Below are 22,006 nucleotides of genomic sequence, written 5' to 3'. Positions count from 1 at the left end.
GGATGAGTAAGCAGCGTTTTTCCCCACGACGCCCAAAAAGGTGTGTTACGTATAAGCATCACGGAGCACCTACCAGCAGTTTTCGGTTCCCTGGTTCCTTTCGCGCCCTCCAAGCAGAAAGCGGAATAGTACGTATAGCTTAGCGTCATCATAGCTGGTGGTAATGAAATTTTAGGCACTGAAAACGGAGGCGGCACTGAGCGTTGTCAACGGGCAACGGTGTGCAGGAGGGAGGGAGGGAGGAGTGAGAGGGGGAGGAGGGGGAACAGGCGGCACATAATGGTTTAGAGAGGCAGAAAACGACGACGAGCCTTGCCATCGAGGTGGCTGCTGATTCAGTCTCTCTGGATCACTGGATCTGGCAGCAGCAGCAGCAGCAGCAGCGGCAGGAGCAGGAGCAGGAGGAGGTGTACAGCAACACCTCCGCCAGTGTATGCGCGTCTGTGTGCTCCCTCCCTGTTCGGCAGGACGTCACAAACCGACTCCTCCTGCCGGGATCCGTCCGCCCCGCACCTCAGAGCAAGGAACACCGAGAGCAGGACACACACGCGCCTTTATGGAGCTCCCGCCCCTTTATGGAGATTCGCCCTGCGACGCCCATGTGCGGAGTGAACGGGCAGACCCACCAGGCTTCGAGGAGTAGCAACAGTATTGATGTTTGTTGCACCTGGTTGAATACGTTTGGTGTGGCGTGGGTGTGAGGGTGGGTTTGTGTGTGTGTGTGTGTGTGTGTGTTTGTGTTTCAGGGTGTTTGTGTATATATATATATTTGTTTGCATCATGCTGGCGGTGCTCTCGCAAGAGGCGACTGGAACCCCCAAAATACATTGTTCGGCGCCGCAGTTCGTGAGTAACCGAAAACATTGTGATTGTGTCAGTGGATATATATACGAATTGTGAACGTCAGGAAGGGTGCCGGGTGTATTTCAACAGCGGCGAGGTTTTTCCCTCGGAAGTCGTCGAGCGAATACGCACAGCAAAACCGGAGGCAATAAAAAAACATCGACGAGTAGTTTCAGCAACGCCAAAGTGCAGCGGGAAGGGTGACGAGTGATTCACACACACATATCACCCACCAACCAGTTCGTTTTTTCCCTTCCAGCAGCTCGAAGGAAACGCCGTCATTTCCCCTTTCGAGTTATGAACTGCATGCAGGCACAGCTACACACTTGTTGCATTCGTTCTCCTTCGCAACATGGAGGATCTATCAGTTGCCTTCGCCCACGTAAATTAGAATTCCGTCCCCGCCGGGAGATTTGCTGAAGCCGAAGGAAATGTGAGAAAATGTGTCTGGTTTCGTTCGTGTAGTTAGATGCTAGTTAGTGTCGATGCCTAGTTCGTTTGATATGACGTCCCTTGCTGAAACGAAGGTTCCTCCTCTAACCTCCTGCGTAATACCAACGCCCCTTTAAAGGATTAAGACCCAAGTGGAGGGGAAAAGGTGGTTGCCGTGGTGGTATTGGCATTCAACTCTAACCCCCTCCCAACCCTTCTTCCTCCCCACCCTTCCTTGTTCATTCAGATCGCTGCATTTTTAATTAATTGCCTTCATTAAAATTGTGATCCAGACAATCAGCGACTCTGTCGAAAAGATTTGCCGGGGGAAATTTGAAGGGGAAAATAAACTTCATTATCAAATACCGGCATTAAGGCGTCTTCGACTTCGAAAAAAAATAAAAAAATAGAATTTCCTCTGCCACCATGTAGGGTTTTGAACTCTGGAGCGGTGAAATTAATGGGATGGTTGTTTTGATTGATTGAATTATACCGGCACTTTTTATACGGATACCCCCTCCCCCAACCCCCACCTCCCGCTTTACCTGGTGGCACCACGCCGGGGAGGAGCGACAACACGGCTGTCCGGCTGACGTGGTGAAGGATGCAGACGGGAAGTGGACGATAATGGGGTGGATTGAATGTCATTGGTGATAAAGAGGAACAGAAAGAGAGTGAGAGAGAGAGACAGACAGACAGGGACAAGAGGGGGGAGAGAAAGAAAGCGCAAGGAAGTGGACATACTCCCTCATACTCCCTCGTTCATTGTTGAACCCTCCACCCCCACCACAGCCTCCACCACCATCACGACCATGGATTGGAAAAGAGTCGTGGTGGTCGTCCTGTTGGCGGCGGTCGTCCTCGAAGGAGTGGCGGCCTCCAACGACAAGGAGAAGCGCTGGTCGAAGAAGAGGAAGAAGAAGACCAAGAACAAGATGAAGTGGAAGAACAGGGTCAAGATCAAGACGTTCGAGAGGTTGGACGGAGAGGAGGACGACTTTCGGAGCACCGAGTTCCCTCCGATGTCCGAACTGCCCTCTGATCTCTCTGACATGCAGGAGGAATCGATCATGGCAGAAGAGGACGACTATGACACGTCTCGACGACGGCTGGACTCCATACTCATGGAAGGTCCTTCTTCGGAGAGGGCGCCTTCTCGCCATAGACCTCAGGATTCATATACAGATTCCCCTTCCTCACCTGGGTAAGTCTCTTGGCACGTAGTGGTGTCAGGCTGGAAGGAAGCTGGAATGAAGGAACTCAGATGCTAGTTATGACAATGTATATATTAACTGTATGGGTAATTCTCTGCCTGGATTAACATTCTGAACCTTGAAGTTGAAATAAAGGTCCTCTGGGACATTTAAATAACACCACCTTCTTATGTTTGTATAGAGAAATTTGTTTTTATTTTAGGAAACTCCAGTACTCTGAGCATCAAGAATGAAATCCTGGGAAATGGTCGACTTGGTAGTACTATGCAAAATTGATATTTTCGTGACATTAAGTAGTAGCATTCAATTCTGCAAAAAGCTCCCCTGATGCGAGGCATCCCAGTAGCCGAGACCATTAATTAGCATATGCTTCTCGGAGGCAATTTACTTCGTAAGAGATTAGGGTGTGCAAATGGCAATTAAAATGATTTTCCTGTCAGTCAACTTGTCCCGTTAACTAATCTGGTATGAGCCCTTTAAACAAAGGTAGGAGTTATGAAAGGTGACAAAAAGCTCCGAAGAAAAATCAAAGTAACGATCGAAATTGTTTATCCTATATTTTTGTCACGTCAAGTCTAAAAGTATTCGAGCTTAAATAATAAAAGGAAGAAATTAGGGAACAGTTTTTCTGCTAGAAATTTCCTTACCCATTCGTTTGGCAACCGAAAGATTTTTGTCGATCTGTCATCGATTACTTTGTCAGTTAATTTCCAGTTATTTGGGGCATTTATAGGTGCCCCTAATGTCCAGAAATTACAACATCGATACCCGAGTCAGTGACCTGATAATATTATACACCCCAGGAAGGTCATGAATAGACGTGACATTGACCTATGGTTGTCATATTTTTTCACGAGTAGATTGAAGTAATGGAAGGCAAATAGTAATAATTTGAGACAAGACATAAATAAATAAAACATTAATTTGAGAAACTGCTCGGTGTAAATATTGAGATAATCAGAAAAGGAAGATGAATGGAGTCGGATAATGCATTTTTCGTGTATCTGCGGCAGAAGAACCCCCGAAAATACGAAGGGGGGGGGGGGGGAAAATTGAAAGCTCTGTTAGCTTTACGGAATATTTTTTCTCAGAAAGAGAGGGGAAGTTTCCTTTGTCGAAGCTAATGGAATTTCAAATTTTGTACCCGCTTTTAGTTGCCTCTGAAACGATTACTTTGCTCGGGTAATTTTATTAATAGAACTTGGCTTATTACTACTTATGCTGTAATGCGGAAACTTGAGAGCCACTTGTTTATGCTTTAATGCGAACAACTTGATAACCACTTGACAGGTTAGTTTTTGTTTATACTTTGCATATAAGACCAGGAATTCATTTGTACTAAAGTTCATATGTAAAGGGATCTACACTCACACACACACATATATGTATATACTGTTTATTATTGTTATTATTATTATTATTATTATTATTATTATTATTATTATTATTATATACATATATATATACATATTTTTGATATACACACACATATATATTTTTATATACAGACGCATATTATATATTTTTTTTTTTGTATACACATATATATATATATATATATATATATATATATATATGTGTGTGTGTGTGTGTATGTGTAGTGTATGTATGCCTGTATACATGTATGTTACTCGTCATTAGCACCAATTACATTAAAGATTCATAACTCTCTGAGAAATCCACGTTTACTCACTCTATGCGCTAGAGCGGCTAGACCTACTTATTTGTCGCCAGAGCGTGTGTAATGAGGATACGGACGGATTCCCAGGAATAAAATGTCTTCTTACCGAAATATTAAGGGATTACCCGGAGGATTATCCTAATCCGTAATCGCTTTTACTGAGTAAATCGTCTCCGCCTGTTTGTTTCTTATAAGAAGTTTTGTTTTTCATTTTTTCTTTTGGACACTTATGAGAAATGTCCTTGAATGGGATATAGGTTTTTTTTATGCCTGTGTTGGTGCTTCGGTAGAATTGGATGGTCAGTTTGAATGCTCTTTGTAAATAGTTTTGAACTGAAAACTTGCAAGTATTTATGAATGCATAAGAGAGAGAGAGAGAGAGAGAGAGAGAGAGAGAGGGTGGGGATTTCTTCGGCTATAGAAGGAAGAGGGAGAGAGTGAGTGGTTGTTCGCCTACAGAAGGAAATGAGAGAGAGGGAGAGAAAGAGGCGTTTCTTCGCCTACAGAAGGAAAAGAGAGTGAGAGGTGTTTCTTCGCCTACAGGAGGGAGAGAGAGAGAGGTGTGTCTTCGCCTACAGATGGGAGAGAGAGATAGAGAGGTGTTTCTTCGCCTACAGAAGGAAAAGAGTTAGAGAGAGAGAGGCGTTTCTTCGCCTATAGAAGGAAAAGAGTTAGAAAGAGAGAGAGAGAGAGAGGCTGCGTTTCCTAGCCTACAGAGGGAAAAATACCTATTCCGTATTTTCTCCCGTAGAATAAGAATGGTCTGAAAAGAACATCAACGAAAACTTCCGTCCTTTCTTTTGTCTTTCTCCATCTGTGTGATTGCATACAGAATTTTGTCTTAACTGCTTTTCAGAGGAGAGAGGGAGCCTTTCCTTTGTCCCGTAACCTTTACTTAAAAACCGTTATTATTGTCTAGTTAAAAACATTTTCCGTTGTGTTTTCCTCCGCTTGAAAACCGTTATTATTGTCTAGTTAAAAACATTTCCGGTCTTTTATTCACTTAAAAATCGTTATTATTGTCTAGTTAAAAACATTTCCCGTCGTTTGTCTTCACTTAAAAACCTTTGTTATTATCTAGTCAGAAACTTCCCGTTGTTTTTTCTCCGCTTAAAAACCGTTATTAATGCCTAGATAAAAACATTTCCTTTTGTTTATTTCTCTTCACTTAAAAACCGTTACTTTGTCTAATTAAACATATTTCTCCTTGTTTTTTTCCCAGTTAAAAACGTTATTGTTGTCTAGTTAAAAACATTTCCCTTTTTTCTCTTCAATCAGAAACCGTTATTATTGTTTAGTTAAAAGCATTTCCCTTTTTTTCTCCACTTAAAAACCGTTATTATTGTCTGGTTAAAGACATTTCCCAGTGTTTTTTCTCCTGAAAACCGTTATTATTGTCTAGTTGAAAATATTTTCAATTTTTTATCTTCACTTAAATACCGTCCTTATTGTCTAGTTAAAAACATTTCCCGTTGTGAAAACCGTTATTACCGTCTAGTTAAAAACATTTCCCGTTTTTTTCTGTGCTTAAAAGCCGTTATTATTATCTAGTTAAAAACATTTCCCCTTTTTCTTTGCTTAAAACCGTTATTATTGCCTAGTTAAAAACATTTCCAGTTTTTTCTTTGCTTAAAAATCGTTATAATTGTCTAGTTAAAAACATTTGCCGTTTTTTAATGCTTAAAAACCGTTATAATTGTCTAGTTAAAAAACATTTCCCGTTTTTAATGCTTAAAAACCGTTATTATTGTCTAGTTAAAAACATTTCCCGTTTTTTCTTTGCTTAAAAACCGTTATTATTTTTTAGTTAAAAACATTTCCCGTTTTTTTTTTTTTTGCTTAAACCCGGTTATTATTGTCTAGTTAAAAACATTTCCCGTTTTTTCCTCCACCTAAAAACCGTAATTATTATCCAGTTTAACAAATTTCCCGTTGTTTTTTTCTCTTCACTTAAAACCCATTAGTATTGTCTAGTTAAGAACATTTCCCGCTGGTTTTTTCTTCACTCAAAAACCGTTATTAATGTCTAATTAAAAACATTTCCAGGTTTTTTTTCTTCACGTAAAAATCATTATTGTCTAGTTAAAAACATTTCCCACTGGTTTTTTCTTTACTTAAAAATCGTTATTGTCTAGTTAATAACATTTCCAGCTGGGTTTTTTCTTCACTTAAACCGTTATTATTATCCAGATAAAAACATTTCCCTTTGTTTATTTTTCCTCTTCAAAATTATTTTCATCTTTTACGAAATTAACAAGTCATATTTACTTTCTTTTTATCCAAATTACTTGTAATAGCTTTGAAGGAATGGTTTGCTTAATGAATATATTAGCTTTTTCGAAGGATTTTTATCCAAGTTACTTGCTAACAGCTTCGAAGGAATTATTTTTTTTTTCATTCGATATAATATCTTTTTTCGAAAGATTTTTTTTTATCCTAGTTACTTGCTAACAGCTTTGAAGGAGTGAATTGCCTAATGAATATATTATCTTTTTCGAAGGATTTTTATCCAAGTTCCTTGCTAACAGCTTTGAAGGAGTGATTTTTTTTCAGTCGATATAATATCTTTTTTCGAAGGCTTTTCAATCCAAGTTACTTGCTAACAGCTTTGAAGGGGTGATTTTTTTCAGTCGATACAATATCTTTTTTTCGAAAGATTTTTTCATCCAAGTTACTTCCTAACAGCTTTGAATTGCTTAATGAATACATTACCTTTATCGAACGACTAATTCTTGTCGGCTTCCTGGTAAAGCCGAGACAGGCACGGAAGCCGAGACAGGCACCGACAGAGTTCCGTTTGGAAGGTCGTAAATTATTTCAATGTTTGTGGCTTTGTTGCAGGTATTTCGGGATTTCTCTCATCTTGCTCTAGGTCCAACACAGCACAACGATGAAAGCTTAATCATCTAAATTCTCTCTCTCTCTCTCTCTCTCTCTCTCTCTCTCTCTCTCTCTCTCTCGTCGTGGCCTTTCGCATGGAGGGAAGATTTCCGCAGTCTTGTGTGCGCGCTGCCTTGCAACTTGTTTCCATTTTTATTATTTTTGACCAATGTTGCTTTTTTCATCTTTTTGTTTCTGCATATATATATATATATATATATATATATATATATATAGAGAGAGAGAGAGAGAGCGAGAGAGAGAGAGAGAGAGAGAGAGAGAGAGAGATGAAACTTTTCTTAAGAGAGGCTTTCAAGTCCCATTATTGGCTCTCAGTCTTACATGTATATGAATTCTTCAGCAGACAATGACACCAACCTCTCTCTCTCTCTCTCTCTCTCTCTCTCTCTCTCTCTCTCTCTCTTGTACTCGTTATGATTTACTTTCCTCTCCAACTTCTTTTATAAGAAAAGTCTTGTCTTCTCTCTCTCTCTCTCTCTCTCTCTCTCTCTCTCTCTCTCTCTCTCTCTCTCTTTCTTGTGCTCGTTATTATTTACTTTCCTCTCCAACTTCTTTTATAAGAAAAGTCTTGTCTTCTCTCTCTCTCTCTCTCTCTCTCTCTCTCTGCCGAACCACCTACACCCCATATTTGTCTTGCACGAGTAGGTGGAGGGAAAATCGACCAGAAAAGCTATAAAAAAAAAAAACCTCCCCACTCACATTTTACCGTCGCCAACACAGTCTGTTATTTTCTCCTTCGATTTTATTAGGCTTTGTCGGGATTTTGGGTGACAACCTGCTTTATTATTATTATTATTATTATTATTATTATTATTATTATTATTATTATTATTATTATTATTATTTATTGCTGTCTTTATTACTATTACTTAGTTTTTTAATATCGTTATTGTTATTGCTGCTTTTATTACTGTTTATTATTATTGTTATTTCTATTATTATCGCTACTGCGTTGTTTATTATTATTGCTATCCTTCCTATTATTATTACTACTGCGAGTATTTTGTTGTCGTCTCAGCAGTTCGAATCTACACTTTTTTTTTCATTTTCGGTTAAATAATTCATGTAAGGCTACGGGTCTTTGATGGTTGGGGCACATTTAGAAAGAGTTCTTGTACGGGCACAGCGTGAATAAGAATTACCCTTTACGTTCATCTTATCATTAAATACGATTTCTTTTTCTTTCGTTCAATCGACTATTTATTCCTTTACAGGTAAAGACTGACAGAGCTAAAGGGTAGATGCTTATAAATTGTTTAATTAAGCAAAGTAGAATCAGATGAAAGAAGAGACTTTTTTAACAAAGGGAAAATGCATCGTTTCCATAGAAATCTTTGTCTTGAGAGAGAGAGAGAGAGAGAGAGAGAGAGAGAGAGAGAGAGAGAGAGAGAGAGAGAGAGAGAGACAGCTTCTCACCATTATCTGAATAGAAGAGAGAGCTTCACTGTTCTCGGTGTGAAGATAGGGATAACCTCCTTTTTTTCGGTGCCTTGACTGATCCCTGGATAACACAAGAGTCAAACGTATTGTTTTCCCACGGGAGGTCGAAAGCAGCTCTCGCTGAAAGGATTCAATTAAATGGTATTATTGTCTTCAGTTTAATTAATGCCTTTTTTTTTAATTTTCCCACTGCTATCGATTCGCGAGCATCGGTTGTAAAGTGGACGTATTATTATGTTCAGTTTTGTGATTAGAATATTGGGTTCTGTTGATTGAGCACTGATTAACTTTGCCGTCGTGATGTGTTATTGATGGCGATTCCACGGAAGCTCACTTTGTAAATAGTCTGTTGTATGCTGGTGCCCAAATGTATTGACAACAACATGTTACGCTCGCAGCAACTATTGTGCAGAGCTGGCTGGCTTCAGTTCTCCTTTTAATTCGAATGTGCGTTTGTTAGTTTGTGTACAAAATACGTACGTTTGTATTCCTTGGTCTTATAGCTGTTTAGAGAGAGAGAGAGAGAGAGAGAGAGAGAGAGAATTCCTTTTATAGTTGTGGCAGGGGTCCGCAGAATCCTTGTTATTCACTTCTTATTTATCAATTACTATTTTATGCGTGAGTATTTCTATAAGAGAGAGAGAGAGAGAGAGAGAGAGAGAGAGAGAGAGAGAGAGAGAGAGAGAGAGAGAGAGAGAGAGGAGTGTTTGGTATCTTGCAGTGCTGCAAACGGGAAGGAAACTAGAAACTAAAATCATCAAACTATACCTGAGAGAGAGAGAAAGAGAGAGAGAGAGAGAGAGAGAGAGAGAGAGAGAGAGGATCTCCTATTATAGTTGCGGAAAGGGTTCGCAAATTCCATGTTAATAACTTAGTACTTAATAATTACTTGGTTTTATAGTACTTAATGATTACTTGGTTTTATGAGTATTTCTATAAGAGAGAGAGAGAGAGAGAGAGAGAGAGAATCTCCTTGTACAGTTGTCGAAAGGGTCCGCAAAATCCTTGTTATTAACTTCTTATATATTGATTACTCTCTCTCTCATGCGTATTTCTGTAAGAGAGAGAGAGAGAGAGAGAGAGAGGTGGGGATCTCCTTAGGGTTGTGAAAGGGTTCGCAAAACCCTTGTTGCTGTTAACTTCTTACTTATTGATTATTCAGTTTTATGAGTGTATCCATAAATAGTCATGCCAGGTGACGCCAGGCTGTAATTATTCAATCATTATTTCACTCATTAAGTGAATCGCCCAATATTCCAGCGCATGAGTCCATTTTATTTGCCCCGAGCAATACGGACCATGTTTAAGTGCAAATAGAATTGAATCGCTGCTGCTGCTGCTCTCTCTCTCTCTCTCTCTCTCTCTCTCTCTCTCTCTCTCTCTCTCTCTCTCTCTCTCTCAGAGTTTTGCAATGCGAAAGCTGACGGCTATGACTGAAGGCCACGGTTTTTTCGAAGAGCAGCGATTTTTTTTATTTTGCGCACGTGGGTTTGCCTGCTGCCTTTTGCACCCGGCGGAGATTTTTTTGCAACAGAACCTACATTGCAATCAGTTTGTATATAGAATTTCCCATATCTCCAATAAAGAGAAATTTACCGATATTGCCAGCCATGAGCACGGGGGAAAAAAATATCAACGGGAAAGAACCAGAAACCCACTCAGCGCTTTCTCTCTCTCTCTCTCATATTTCCAATTCCATTGCATTTTCTGACGGTCTCTCCGGGAATATGGCGATGAAGGGAAGGTTTCATCTGAATCTTGTCGGCCAAAATGAGGATGTACCAGGCTTGTTTGTCTCCGTAGTAAACAATGGTTTTGTTTATTTTTTCTCTGTGCGCGTTTATTTTTTTTTTTGGGGGAGAGGAGAGGGGTTGGTCCATGTCCACTGTTAAAGCAGACCTGTTGGATACAAGTTTGTGTGATATATATATATATATATATATATATATATATATATATATATATATATATATATATATATATGTATGTATATATATATATATATATATATATATATATATATATATATATATATGTGTGTGTGTGTGTGTGTGTATTAATATTTGTCAATAATTTTCTTATTTTGCTCAGCAACGATAATCCACGGTCCCGGGTTAAATTGAACTGCATCATTTGATTGAACCTGTTTAAACTTACTTCATCTAAACTCGCTCTTATTGAGGAGCGTCGAGTTATTAACCACTAAAATAGTACGGTTTCGTTTTACCAGAATGACTGGAAAAGGGGCAGACGATTCCATTGTTCCGCTGTGCCTTACAGTGCTTTACACCAAAGCGCTGTCTCTCTGTTTCCTATGTACAAGTGATTGTTAAATGCTCCAGTTACCTGCTTTTACAGTATGCATCTCATTCTTTCCTATTTCAAGGAAAATGTAACTATATCCATTCCGTGAACTTGAGTTTCTCTTTGTTGCTAAGCAACTGGGGGGTAGTAGAAAGCATTCAGTTATATGATATAGTGTTTGGTGAGAATTTGACCTAGTAATTGTTCTTAACTGAATGAATTATGGGGGAAAATTCCGAGATAATTTATCGAAACGCAGAATGATATGACGAAGCCTTAATTAAAGATGAATGGTGTAGTATAGTGTTATTAGGTTTATGATAAATTTTATGACACGCCTCTGGCAAGGAGTGGTTGCTTGCGGCCTACAAAGTTTGTCATTTACACTTACAGTGGAACGGTTTTTCTCATTTAAATTTTTTTTCTTGTGAAAGATGACGCAACAGAGCACGGGAGAAAAAGACACTCATTTCTTTGTTTCTCTCGTAAAGGGAAACATTTTAATTTTCTATCTTTTATTCTTTCGCCATAAGAATCGCTTACAAGTCTTTTTCACGTGAGAAAGAAAACGACATTTTGAAGTTGGTATTTTCTATGTTAAAGTTCATAGATGACACTGGCGACTGTCAGTCTTTTCCATGTTAAAGTTCATAGATGAAATTAACATCTGGCACTCCTGTGAGTAATAGCAAGGCTATTCTGAAGCTATTGGGAGGAAAACCAAGTTATCAAAAATTGTGTGATTTTGCCAAGTTTCACTCAGAGGGACCATAATTACGATGTTTCCTTATGAATGGATGTTTGTTGTAAGAACAACATGAATGACTTTGTTGTCTTTTGTCCTCGTTCTTGACCGAACAAAATTCTGTGTCACGGAAAGTGTCCCTTCTTTTGGAGGGATTATCATTGAATTTAAACGCACTGAATTTCCCCATTCTCCGTGGGGGAGGTAGTGCGTGAGGTGCACTGTAGGCATTACTTAAGGTTCTTTGCAGCGTCCCTTCGGCCCCAAAGAAGCAACCCCCTTCCGTTCATTTTACTGTACCTCCGTTCATATTCTCTTTCTTCCATCTTACTTCCCACCCTTTCCTAACAATTGTTAGGCGAGGTCTTCCTCCTGTTACACCTTTAAACCCTTCTTTACCCTCAATTTACAATTTACCTTTCAGCTCTGAATGACCTCACATATCCCAGCGCTGGGCCTAAATTTTATATTCCAATTCCAACTAATTATCGTTGCGTTTTCCAAGAGTTTCATCAGCGGCAAGAAGAAAGTATTTGCTTTTTTTAGGTTTATAGAACGTAATGCCGTCATTGCGGTGGTAATGCTTCTTAGCGAAAGCCGGAAGCTAGAATTACTTGGTAATTTATTCAGTCTTGCGGAGGATATTTATGTACGCATTTATGCATGTGGGCGCGAGAGGACAGCTGCTCATTTCCGTATGAATAAAACATAGAGTTGCTTCTTATTGCCGACACTTATAAAACACCCATGCTGGTTTTAGAGGTTTTTATTTTCGCGTTCTTAGGTGTTTCCGGTGAACATTAATTCCAAATTGACAATTTACAAAGATAACCAGTAACAAAGGTAGCAAGTACCCTGTATTCATTAACTATTTGTGTAAAATTTACTTGCAAAATAACAATTTACAAAGATAACTGGTAAAAAAGGCAACTAGTACCTAGTATTCATTAACTATTTACGTAAGCTCACCTGTAATCATTGATACAATCCTCTTCTGTAAACCTGCAAATGGGATCGTGTTGAATTTTAGATTTCGCGGTTCAACACAGTTGATTGGTTTTATAACAAAATCGTTTGTATTTTGTTCCCCGCGCTTTGGTGGATGAATAATGCATAGCTGATGGCGGGTTACTCCCCAGTTCCACCGTTCTTGGAAGTTTGTTTTATGAGTTACAGTTTTTAGGGGGTAAACTTTTCCCACAACTTCATCCTTTTCAGTATTCTGCTCTATGATTTATTGGTGGAGGGAAAGTACATCATAATTTCGTAGTTCCTAGCATAGAACGTACGTTTATTTCTTCGAGAAATAAACGTACGTTTATTTCTCTGAGAAAGTTCAAGGTTGTTTTTGAAAGCATTAAAACAGTATTTGCTTTTGTGTTTAGAACATTTGACTTTCATTCCTCTCTCTCTCTCTCTCTCTCTCTCTCTCTCTCTCTCTCTCTCTCTCGAACACGCAACAGTGGGATGGGTAGTTGTGACGCCAGATCAATTTCAGTCAATCTCTCTCAAACATCCACAGGATCAACAATAATTTAAGGGTACTGCCTCAGTTTAAACTCTGCAGTGGCTACACAGACGTCATAACAACTACCGTCTTCTTGCATGTCGGTCGAACTTAGTAATTTGCATCACACATTACAAGGTTCTTTGTGCTTTCACACTGATGTATATTTACTTGGTTATCTGGTTTTAAGGGAAGAAGGCTGCTATTCTCCAGTTAGGAGACGCTTGTTCGTAGCTGCTTACTGAAAAGTGTTAGTGCCTTGGGAACACTTTTGACGCTCAGTTTTATAAGATATTCAGTTCTGTAGGGTATATATTAGTTGTCAGAGCGTTTTTGAATGTGTTATATATATATATATATATATATATATATATATATATATATATATATATATATATATATATATATATATATATATATATATATATATATATATATGCACATCACATCCAAGAAATTCACATATCACAATGGCCCTAGAGCCCTGCAGACAAGCTCTTGCCCTTAATTACGAGGAAATAAGATCGGGTATCGGCAGTGATTACCAGCTTGCCATTGCCAGGCTGAAGTTGACATGAATAAAAGCGCATAACAAAAAATCTGACAGCGTATCTCGATTCAATACAGCAAAACGTTTTGAAGACAGGCTTGAAGAGGCTTTTGCAATTGAACTTCGAAAAAGACTTGCGGTTGCACAAATCATATCTGAGGCAGACAATCAGTTGAGGACTGGATAACATCAGAAATGTATATCAGTCCGCTAGAAGGGTAGGACTGGGGTATGGAATAACAAGAAGGAAAGCCTGGGTATCTGTAAGAAGGACAAACGCTGGGCGGAATATGTGAAAAATAAGTATACCTTAGTTTTACCAGACCACTGAGCTGATTAACAGGTCTCCTAGGGCTGGCCCGAAGGATTAGACTTATTTTACGTGGCTAAGAACCAATTGGTTACTTAGCAACGGGACCTACAGCTTATTGTGGAATCCGAACCACATTATAGCGAGAAATGAATTTCTATCACCAGAATTTGAGGCATGAACAAAGAGACACGAGGGAAATGTTTTGATCAATATACCAGAAGTTGAAGAAGGCTTGAATATATTTCCGAATGACAGCGGGGTTATGTCACGTGCTGTTAACCTTTCTCATGGGTGTTAGATAAAAATAAAAGTGGTTGAAGATAGATGGGAAAGCTCTCAGACTTAGAATATGCAGATGGTGCCGACTTAATCATCACAGCACCGTAGGATTTGCAAAGCTTACTTATTAAAATATTTCAGTCTCGGGAGATGGGAATTAAGATAAATCCGAGGAAGACAAAGAATAATCAGGGCGAACAATGCATAGTGGGATGAAATAGCACTAGGAACAGGTTCCCTTGAGTTGGAATGTAATGAATGGGTGAAAAAGCAAATAAAAAATGGACAGGCTGAATAAGACAGGGACATCTAATAGTCTGAAACTGCATACGAAAGTAGGATTGTAGTTCAGTCTAGTACGTTGTGTATCGCCATACGCATGTAGTTTAAAGTGTGACAGCGAATCCTTTTCTAAAATATGTTTTTCGATTTGAGAATAAAGCTTCAGAAAGAATATTGAGAGTTAGATGGGAGGATAGAGTAAGGAATGATACCATAAGGAAAATTACATAAGCTCTATAGATGGACGAGACAAAAATGAAAGGGAGATGGGGATAGCTTTTGTACCTTTGGGAGAATAGTACTTGATTGAGTCAGCTCGACTTCTTTGGGCACCAGAAGAGTTGGAAGGCCCAGGGCTACGTGGGTGAGCACTATGAGAGGGAAGACACGACGTTTGTGGAGATTTGTGGAAGTGAAAGAGCAGGAAAGACATGAGTGGTGGAAAATCACAGCGGTCCTCTGCGTTGCACGTCGGTAGAGGCGATGATGATATTAAGTAATATAAATGAGGTCAGTATGAATAACGAACCGATGCGTATTTAAAAAAAAAAGAATGTTATACAAAGGAAAAAGTTTAACTAATATCACACCCAGAATTATATTATAGTAATATTTTGTTCCTTATTTAATGAAAGTTCGGTAACCTTTCATTCAGAAGGAGATCGGAAACTTCTCTTATCCCTTTCATTTCAAGAGCTTTAAGCTTTTGACGGTTAACCTTTGCATAGAATAAGCATGATATCGCGTCTCTATCATCAGTTTTCCCTACAAATCGTGGCTGAATTAGAATTTAAGATTTAAATGAAAGTCAGATCGTTGCAACAGAGGGTACGCCATCAGCCCGCTTTACCTTGTTATATTCACATTGCCCAAACGATTTCATGATAAGCGACTTTTAATCTAGTTTCGATATGGCCTGGTTCCGGTGTGAAATGAACAAAACTAAAGCAATATTGTTTTGCTTTTATTTATAAACTTAAGATTTCTGGCGTTAAAGTTGTCCGGATTGCTAATGCCCTTGGCTGCTCTTAACATTAAGTTAGTTTCTTTTTATGATTCTTTCTTTAAATCATCAGCTGAAAACGCTTATGGACAGAGTTGATAGACTATAAACCCAAGAGGGCTCCAAAGAGAGAGAGAGAATTTATAAGAAGAGAAAATAAAACCGATACACGTGAATTCAGGAGGCGTCAGCAGAAAGCAGGAATGAATTTGCTCCTTTTGTTACAAACAGTAGCAACGGTCTATATAAGTTCTTATCAACTGTAAGATTGTAGTTTTCATCCATTCTTTTCCGTAACATACAGAGAACCTCCCGTTTCTCAACACCACCTAATTTATTCCTGTTAGTAGCATACGCTTGCAGCTTTTACATGCATTGGTGTGTATTGGTACTCACACTCGCTTGTGAAAACCACTCAAAAAGATTAACTTTGTTCAAGATGATGATTATGGTTTCTGTGAACATCATGAAAATTATGTTGATAACATCCTTACATTTTTAAAGTTGCACGGGGCACTAATGGTCTTTCAGTGAACGTTTCTTATGTTGGGTTGCTAACCATTTTGCCTAACATTTTTTTACCTCTGTGCGTTGTATGCCTAATAGATTTTAGGTTCCCAGAGGCTCGGTAATCATTTGAAGACTAAACGCTATTGTGTATCCGTAATTTATTGGCCTTACTACACACCAGAATGTAGATTGATGTGCAGTATTTATTTTTGTGTGTGTGTGTGAAATACCTGCATTGTAACTTGTATTCAACAGGGAATTTTTCTTGACTGAAGAGGTAGTTTTGAAACGTACTTTTTCACTTTCATTTTAATTAAATTTTATGGGAAGTAATGCTGTACGAGTTACATTAGTAGTTTCAAAGCATTATTTACTGTGGCGGAAGCTTTATTCCAGAGAAATTTGTACACAGCTTCTACCTCAGGATGAAATACTTATCGCGAAGTGTGAAATAAGCGCGGTTAACCGAATATTTTTTACATATAGTATGATCAATTCCTAGAACGTAGCAGCAGAAGGAATATCTAGAGACACATTCTTGAGAATTAATATATCCGTAGGTATTGTAAATGCATGCGAAGGAACATGTACGCCATTCATTATTGTCGGAGCCGCTTCTATATTTGACGAAATGGGAAATCGATACGGATAAGCGTAAATAGCCGAGTGTATGCTGAATGTTCGAAAGAAGAAAACGGAAGCGTCCGTGTTTTCCCTTTGGCCATACTTGTGAATAGATGTCGTAGTTTTTGTTATTTCCTTTAAAATGTCGAGCATTTTCCTTTTATCAATTCTGTTATGATGTGAAGAGGGACTAGAGGTAATTGACTTGTTGGCAACGGTTCTTTAGGAGGTTCGCGCCTTTGTTTTAAGACCAATAGACGACGTAAAGCGGTAATAAGTGGCACAAGGAATGACCGTCGCTTTAGGTTCCGACCTCAATGAAGGCGTTCGGATTGTCGTCGCGGCGCGCGAGAGCGCCTTCTGACGATGCTACTTTAGTCAGAAATGTCAAAACAATGAGAAGGTTTCCCGACCTTATATATGTCAGTCGCAGCGTAAAATGAGCCGAAGTGTCCTGTTAGTTTTAGTTATTTTGCGAGCAGTGTTTGGAGCTAGTGAAGTTAACGAGACGATTAATGAGTAAGTTTTTAGTTAATCCAACTTGTCTAAATAGCTTTTGTAGTCTAGTTTGCGCTCCAGCGTCGTTTAGTAACCTGTAATTGGATAGTTGCCGCTGTAGCTTAGGGCAGTGGTCAGAGATTTATGTGAAGACTAGAGTTGCTTTTCGTTATTAGCACTAGCGATGGGATGTATTAGCGTATTAGCATTAGTGGCTAAGCAAATTATCAAATATTTTTTTTTTTTCGGAGGAAAAATTTGCATTCAGGACCAGTATTACTTGTGGTAGGAAAATGAAATGTGGTGTTATCGGTGATTGGTGAGATTGTAAAGATTCCGATGGGCTAATCGTTTTCGACGGAAATTAGATATTTTGCAGCTATAAGCTTCACAACTTTAAGGGAATTCGTGAATTAAAGTGACAGGAATGACACAGAAAGTCATAAAATAAAAAAAAAAATGGAAAATGTATTTAAGAGTTCAGTAATGGGGGACCAGCCTAACCTGGCATAAGCCTCATATATCACAAGGAGCAGTAAACTAACTTGTTAGAGGTAAATGGTTAATTATTTACTATAAGTCATTATTGAAGTTAGGCTATTTTCCAAGTAGTATTTGCAGGGTTCATAATAATGAGTTAATTGTCAGCTATTTAAGTAATTTAAAATTTTCAAGCATATATTGGTTGAAAATGCAGTTTAGCCATATTTACATTTATCTGGCCTAATTTTGACACTAGACTAGATAGTAGCATCTCTTTATTTGATATTACTGTTTCTCTACGTTATTCCAGTAAATTAATAAGGATACTTGAGGTACTTACGACTAGCCTAGTCATGAAATATTTTGAACTTTCATATTTTTGTTTCTTGCAGTTTTAGCCCAGACTGTCTGTAAGGCTTAAAAGCCAAGCTCATTCCAGCTTTGAGGAAGTTTAAATGGTTTAGGTTAATGGGGAGTTGATAGCTTAGGCCAGCGTAACCAAACCCAGTACATTTTGGTTGGTTTTATTATGCAAGTTGTTAGTAATTCCTATAATCTCAAAATTATGTTTCTCATGATCACACTTTCCTTCCATTGACTAATCCATGACAGATGACAGAAATGTAGCCCTAGTTATCAGATATTTGTATAAAGAGAAAATAAAATGTCACCATTGTTATTACATTTTCAGGTGGTATTTAATCTGAGAATACTATATGTTTATTTTTGTTACTAGTACATGTACTATTCACCACTCTTCAAAAATGTTGAAGTCGGTACAGCTGTTTGTCTAAAGCAACTTCTCCCCACCCTCTTTCCCCCTAGCTAAGTGGTATTTGGCACTATAGATTTTGGTTAGGGTTGCATGTATCCCTGTAATTACCTTTGTTGATTACAGTGTACACATGACAGGCTTTTGTACTGAAATTTCTCCAGATTGAACTCTTGTGTGACATTTTACGAGAGATGGTCCAATTAGTTTGGCCAAGGCTGAGAGGTATTTCAGGAAGAGTAGCCCAGGCTACAACAAGAACAGTCCATCATTAATATGACACCATATTTAAATAAACATAAGTTGACACCATATATAAATAAACATGTTATAATTTCTGCATCCAATCAGTATATTGATGATTATTCATTTGCAAAAGAAGTCATTTAGAAATTGGATCAGCTTAACCCACTCATCCCCTAGTATTAGTCATCTCAACATTCTCCCCCCCTTCTAACCTAAGATAAGTAAACATCCTCCCGCTTAATGTTTGTTACTGAATATGCTCCAGTGTTACAGGGAACCATCCAAGTGTATCTAACTTTCTCTAATTTGAGGTGCTCCATTCAACCCAGTTTAGGAGGAACTTCCCACTTTCCCCCAACCCTGGATCCCCATTGCATGAAATATACATCCTAATCTGTGCCACTGTGTATTACCTGGCCATGATTAAGTAACTACCGTAATCAAACACAAGACATCCAAAAGTATTGTATGTGATGTATGTAGCCTACATGTAATTAATGATGTGTATGTGCAAGTGTAACCAGAAAACAAAAACAATGACCAGATTAGCAGACCTGTTGTATGTTTTTTCTGTACACAGTTCAGTACAGTACAGTATAGTACTAATGGAATATAGTTACTATATTACTAGCCAGTCTTATGACCTGTACTGTATATTTTTTTTAATTTAACCCAGAATAGTTATTTTAAAAACAAAAATGCAATATTATGACACAGAGTACAACTTGAGTGACTACCATGAAGCCATTCATCTCTCACACACTATCTCTCTCAGTATGGTACCCCAGGAAAGAAATGATAACACTCAACAAATTAATACATGCTTATTGAGTTCATGTGTCTTAACAGAGGTAGTTTTGCAATTCCACCCAAACACGATTCAGCTTTAGCTGTGTACATCCATTCATACCTGTGCAATTTTATTTGCACTTTTACCAATTAGAGTGATTATATAACGTTGTTGTATTGAGAAAATTGTGATAGAAGGCATTGTATGAGCATGGGAAGCGTGAGTGATCGACAGATGTTGTTCTGTACATCCTACCTAACTTAACTGAAAGCATGGCAATTAATCCAGCCAGAAATTTTGCCCTTGCTGGATACATTTTAACCTTACTCAAAATTGTGACATAGCTCTTTGAGAGATGCATCTTGACCTAACTAGCTTGTCACTATATCGACATCTTTACATTGAAAAAACAGTTTGATGTAACACCTGAGGAGGTGATAATCTTGCTTTTGGGAAGATGGAAGGCTTTTATGCATTAGGTAAACATAGACTGAAAAAATCAGATTTAATAGAGGAGATAAAAGGTTTTTAGTAAAGCTATTACTTTACTACTAATTATAGATGAACACAAGCTAATTGTTTATTTCCCTCTTATGATCCAGTCATTTTCATTTTCAGGATTATTTCATGTTTTCAGTACCTTTTTTTTACAATATTTTCAATTACCAATGTTCAGCAGGTTTCATTCCATGTGAAAAAATTTTTTTTTTCAAGGTTAAATCATTGAATCTTATAGTTATTAAAAACATTTTCAAGGTTAAATCATTGAATATTATACAGTTATGTATTTTCTCCTTACAGTTTACCCGGTGGCGTGTCAGGAGTGCCAAATGGAGGAGGTATACCCGGTCTTCCTGGGGCCTTCCCGGCTCCGGGACTTCCACCACCCGAAGCTGAAGAAGAGGAGGGTGAAGGCTATTGCCAGGTAAATATCTTGTTACTATGAGACGTACATGTTCAGTCAGTGTGCTAAGGTTTCCAAATTCATGTACTGTAGTTATTATTGGTAACTTCATAGCAAACATTTTGACTCCTCAGTATTGGTAGTTTTATGCCAAAATGTTATTTACTGTATTTTAATGTTAAAATTTTGTGTATGTTTCTGAAATGATGTTGTTGGGTTTTAAAGTTGTGGGGTTTACTGCACTGGTTAATGTTCTGCATTGTACATAAAGTAATTTCGTGTCTTTAATTAATCTGTATAGATGATATTTGCAGAGCCTTGAGCCTGAAATGTATATTCTTTTTTAAGTCAAATTAATATGAGTTTCCTTATCTATCTTGGTCATGAAGGGAAAGAATGGAGTCACCCTTAAATTGGAAAAGGTCTGGTAATGCTGTATAATATTCCAGGTCTACAGAGGGGCAACTTGCAGCGGCTTCATAGGCAATCGCTCTGTGTACATTCGCTCCCCACGTCATTTGGCTGATATGGAGAAACGATTGGCTACAGCAATCACTGTAATCATCCATTCCAAGTAAGTACGAACAAGTATCTTAAGTACTGCTACTTGGTGCTCATTTCTGTTTTTCCAGATGAAGGCCAGATGTTTCAGAATGAATACAGTGTTTAAAAGTAATGTAAACTAAGTCTTTAAATTCATCGAAAATGTGTTTTTCAGGACATGGAGCCAAGATTTCGTGTACAAAATGACCTTGGAATGTTAGAGTACAATTGTGTGTGTAATATGAATGCCATTACCTCCTTTGTAGTTCTGTAAAAAATATCCTTTGCCAACAGGTAATTCTGTTCATCAGTATATACAAGATTGTATTTCTTTGTTTTCAGTGATTTGTCTGCAAAATGTGAAGATTATGCCATAAAGTCTCTCTGTTATGCTGCACTTCCCCTTTGCAATGAAAACAAGCCTAACCCAGAACCCCGGCAGCTATGTCGTGAAGAATGTGAAATACTGGTAAGTCATCATGATTTTAGGTTGTGAAGTTCTTACTATAAGCTGAATATGTTTGTATGAACATTATTTGAACCTTTGAAGGAAGACAGACATCATAATAGGGGAGGGTTTTCCAGGTTTAACCCATCTTTTTATGTCCCTCAGTAATTCCATTTGATGCACACCCTTGTCTACTTCAGTCATTTTCAAATCTACCCAAATATAAATTATAGAGTAAAGGTAAACAACCAAGTCATTAGTGAAGGCTGCTGGTTGCAAACTAGTGGTACCCTGAATTTTATTTTAAAACATATAACTTTGACGTAAACCAAAATTGTTACTTCCTCTGTCAGCTAAATCACCTCAACAGGACATTTCCCTTGTTAAATGCATTACATCGTGACCCATCAGATGATTTTGACCAATCCATTCTGTGTAGTGTAGTGATGTACATAAATGAAATGGGCAGTTTGGGTTGTCATGTTCTTGAAGATATTTGTAATATGCAATCTTGCTTCCAAATCTTCAATTACTATCTCATTCATGCAAATCTTGTAATGCACTATTTTGGGATACTTTCACATCTTTTTACTCAGATCACATCAGTGACAAACATACATATATATAATGACAAAACAAGTAAAGTTTGAGGTAAAAAGGACATTTTATATGCTATGCTGTTGAAGCATCATGG

General features: G+C 38.1%; 1 protein-coding gene across 2 annotated transcripts in view; it reads left to right on the top strand.

The window, feature by feature from the left end:
* The window catches only part of LOC136825766 (tyrosine-protein kinase transmembrane receptor Ror-like), an 803,750-nt gene that overhangs the window by 768,054 nt on the left and 13,690 nt on the right, over positions 1 to 22,006 (top strand). Inside the window, exons 1-4 of one of the 2 annotated variants that reach the window (XM_067082613.1) lie at positions 295 to 2,479; positions 20,219 to 20,342; positions 20,771 to 20,895; positions 21,207 to 21,333. In XM_067082613.1, coding sequence (XP_066938714.1) covers positions 1,917 to 2,479; positions 20,219 to 20,342; positions 20,771 to 20,895; positions 21,207 to 21,333 — 939 coding nt within the window. In that variant the 5' untranslated portion in view covers positions 295 to 1,916. Of the gene's footprint in view, positions 1 to 294; positions 2,480 to 20,218; positions 20,343 to 20,770; positions 20,896 to 21,206; positions 21,334 to 22,006 lie in introns of those variants that run through there. The other variant, XM_067082612.1, reaches the window with a different exon arrangement.

This window comes from Macrobrachium rosenbergii, chromosome 39, assembly GCF_040412425.1.
Source record: "Macrobrachium rosenbergii isolate ZJJX-2024 chromosome 39, ASM4041242v1, whole genome shotgun sequence".
Lineage (NCBI taxonomy): Eukaryota > Metazoa > Arthropoda > Malacostraca > Decapoda > Palaemonidae > Macrobrachium > Macrobrachium rosenbergii.
This window is presented reverse-complemented; position numbering and strand designations above follow the sequence as displayed.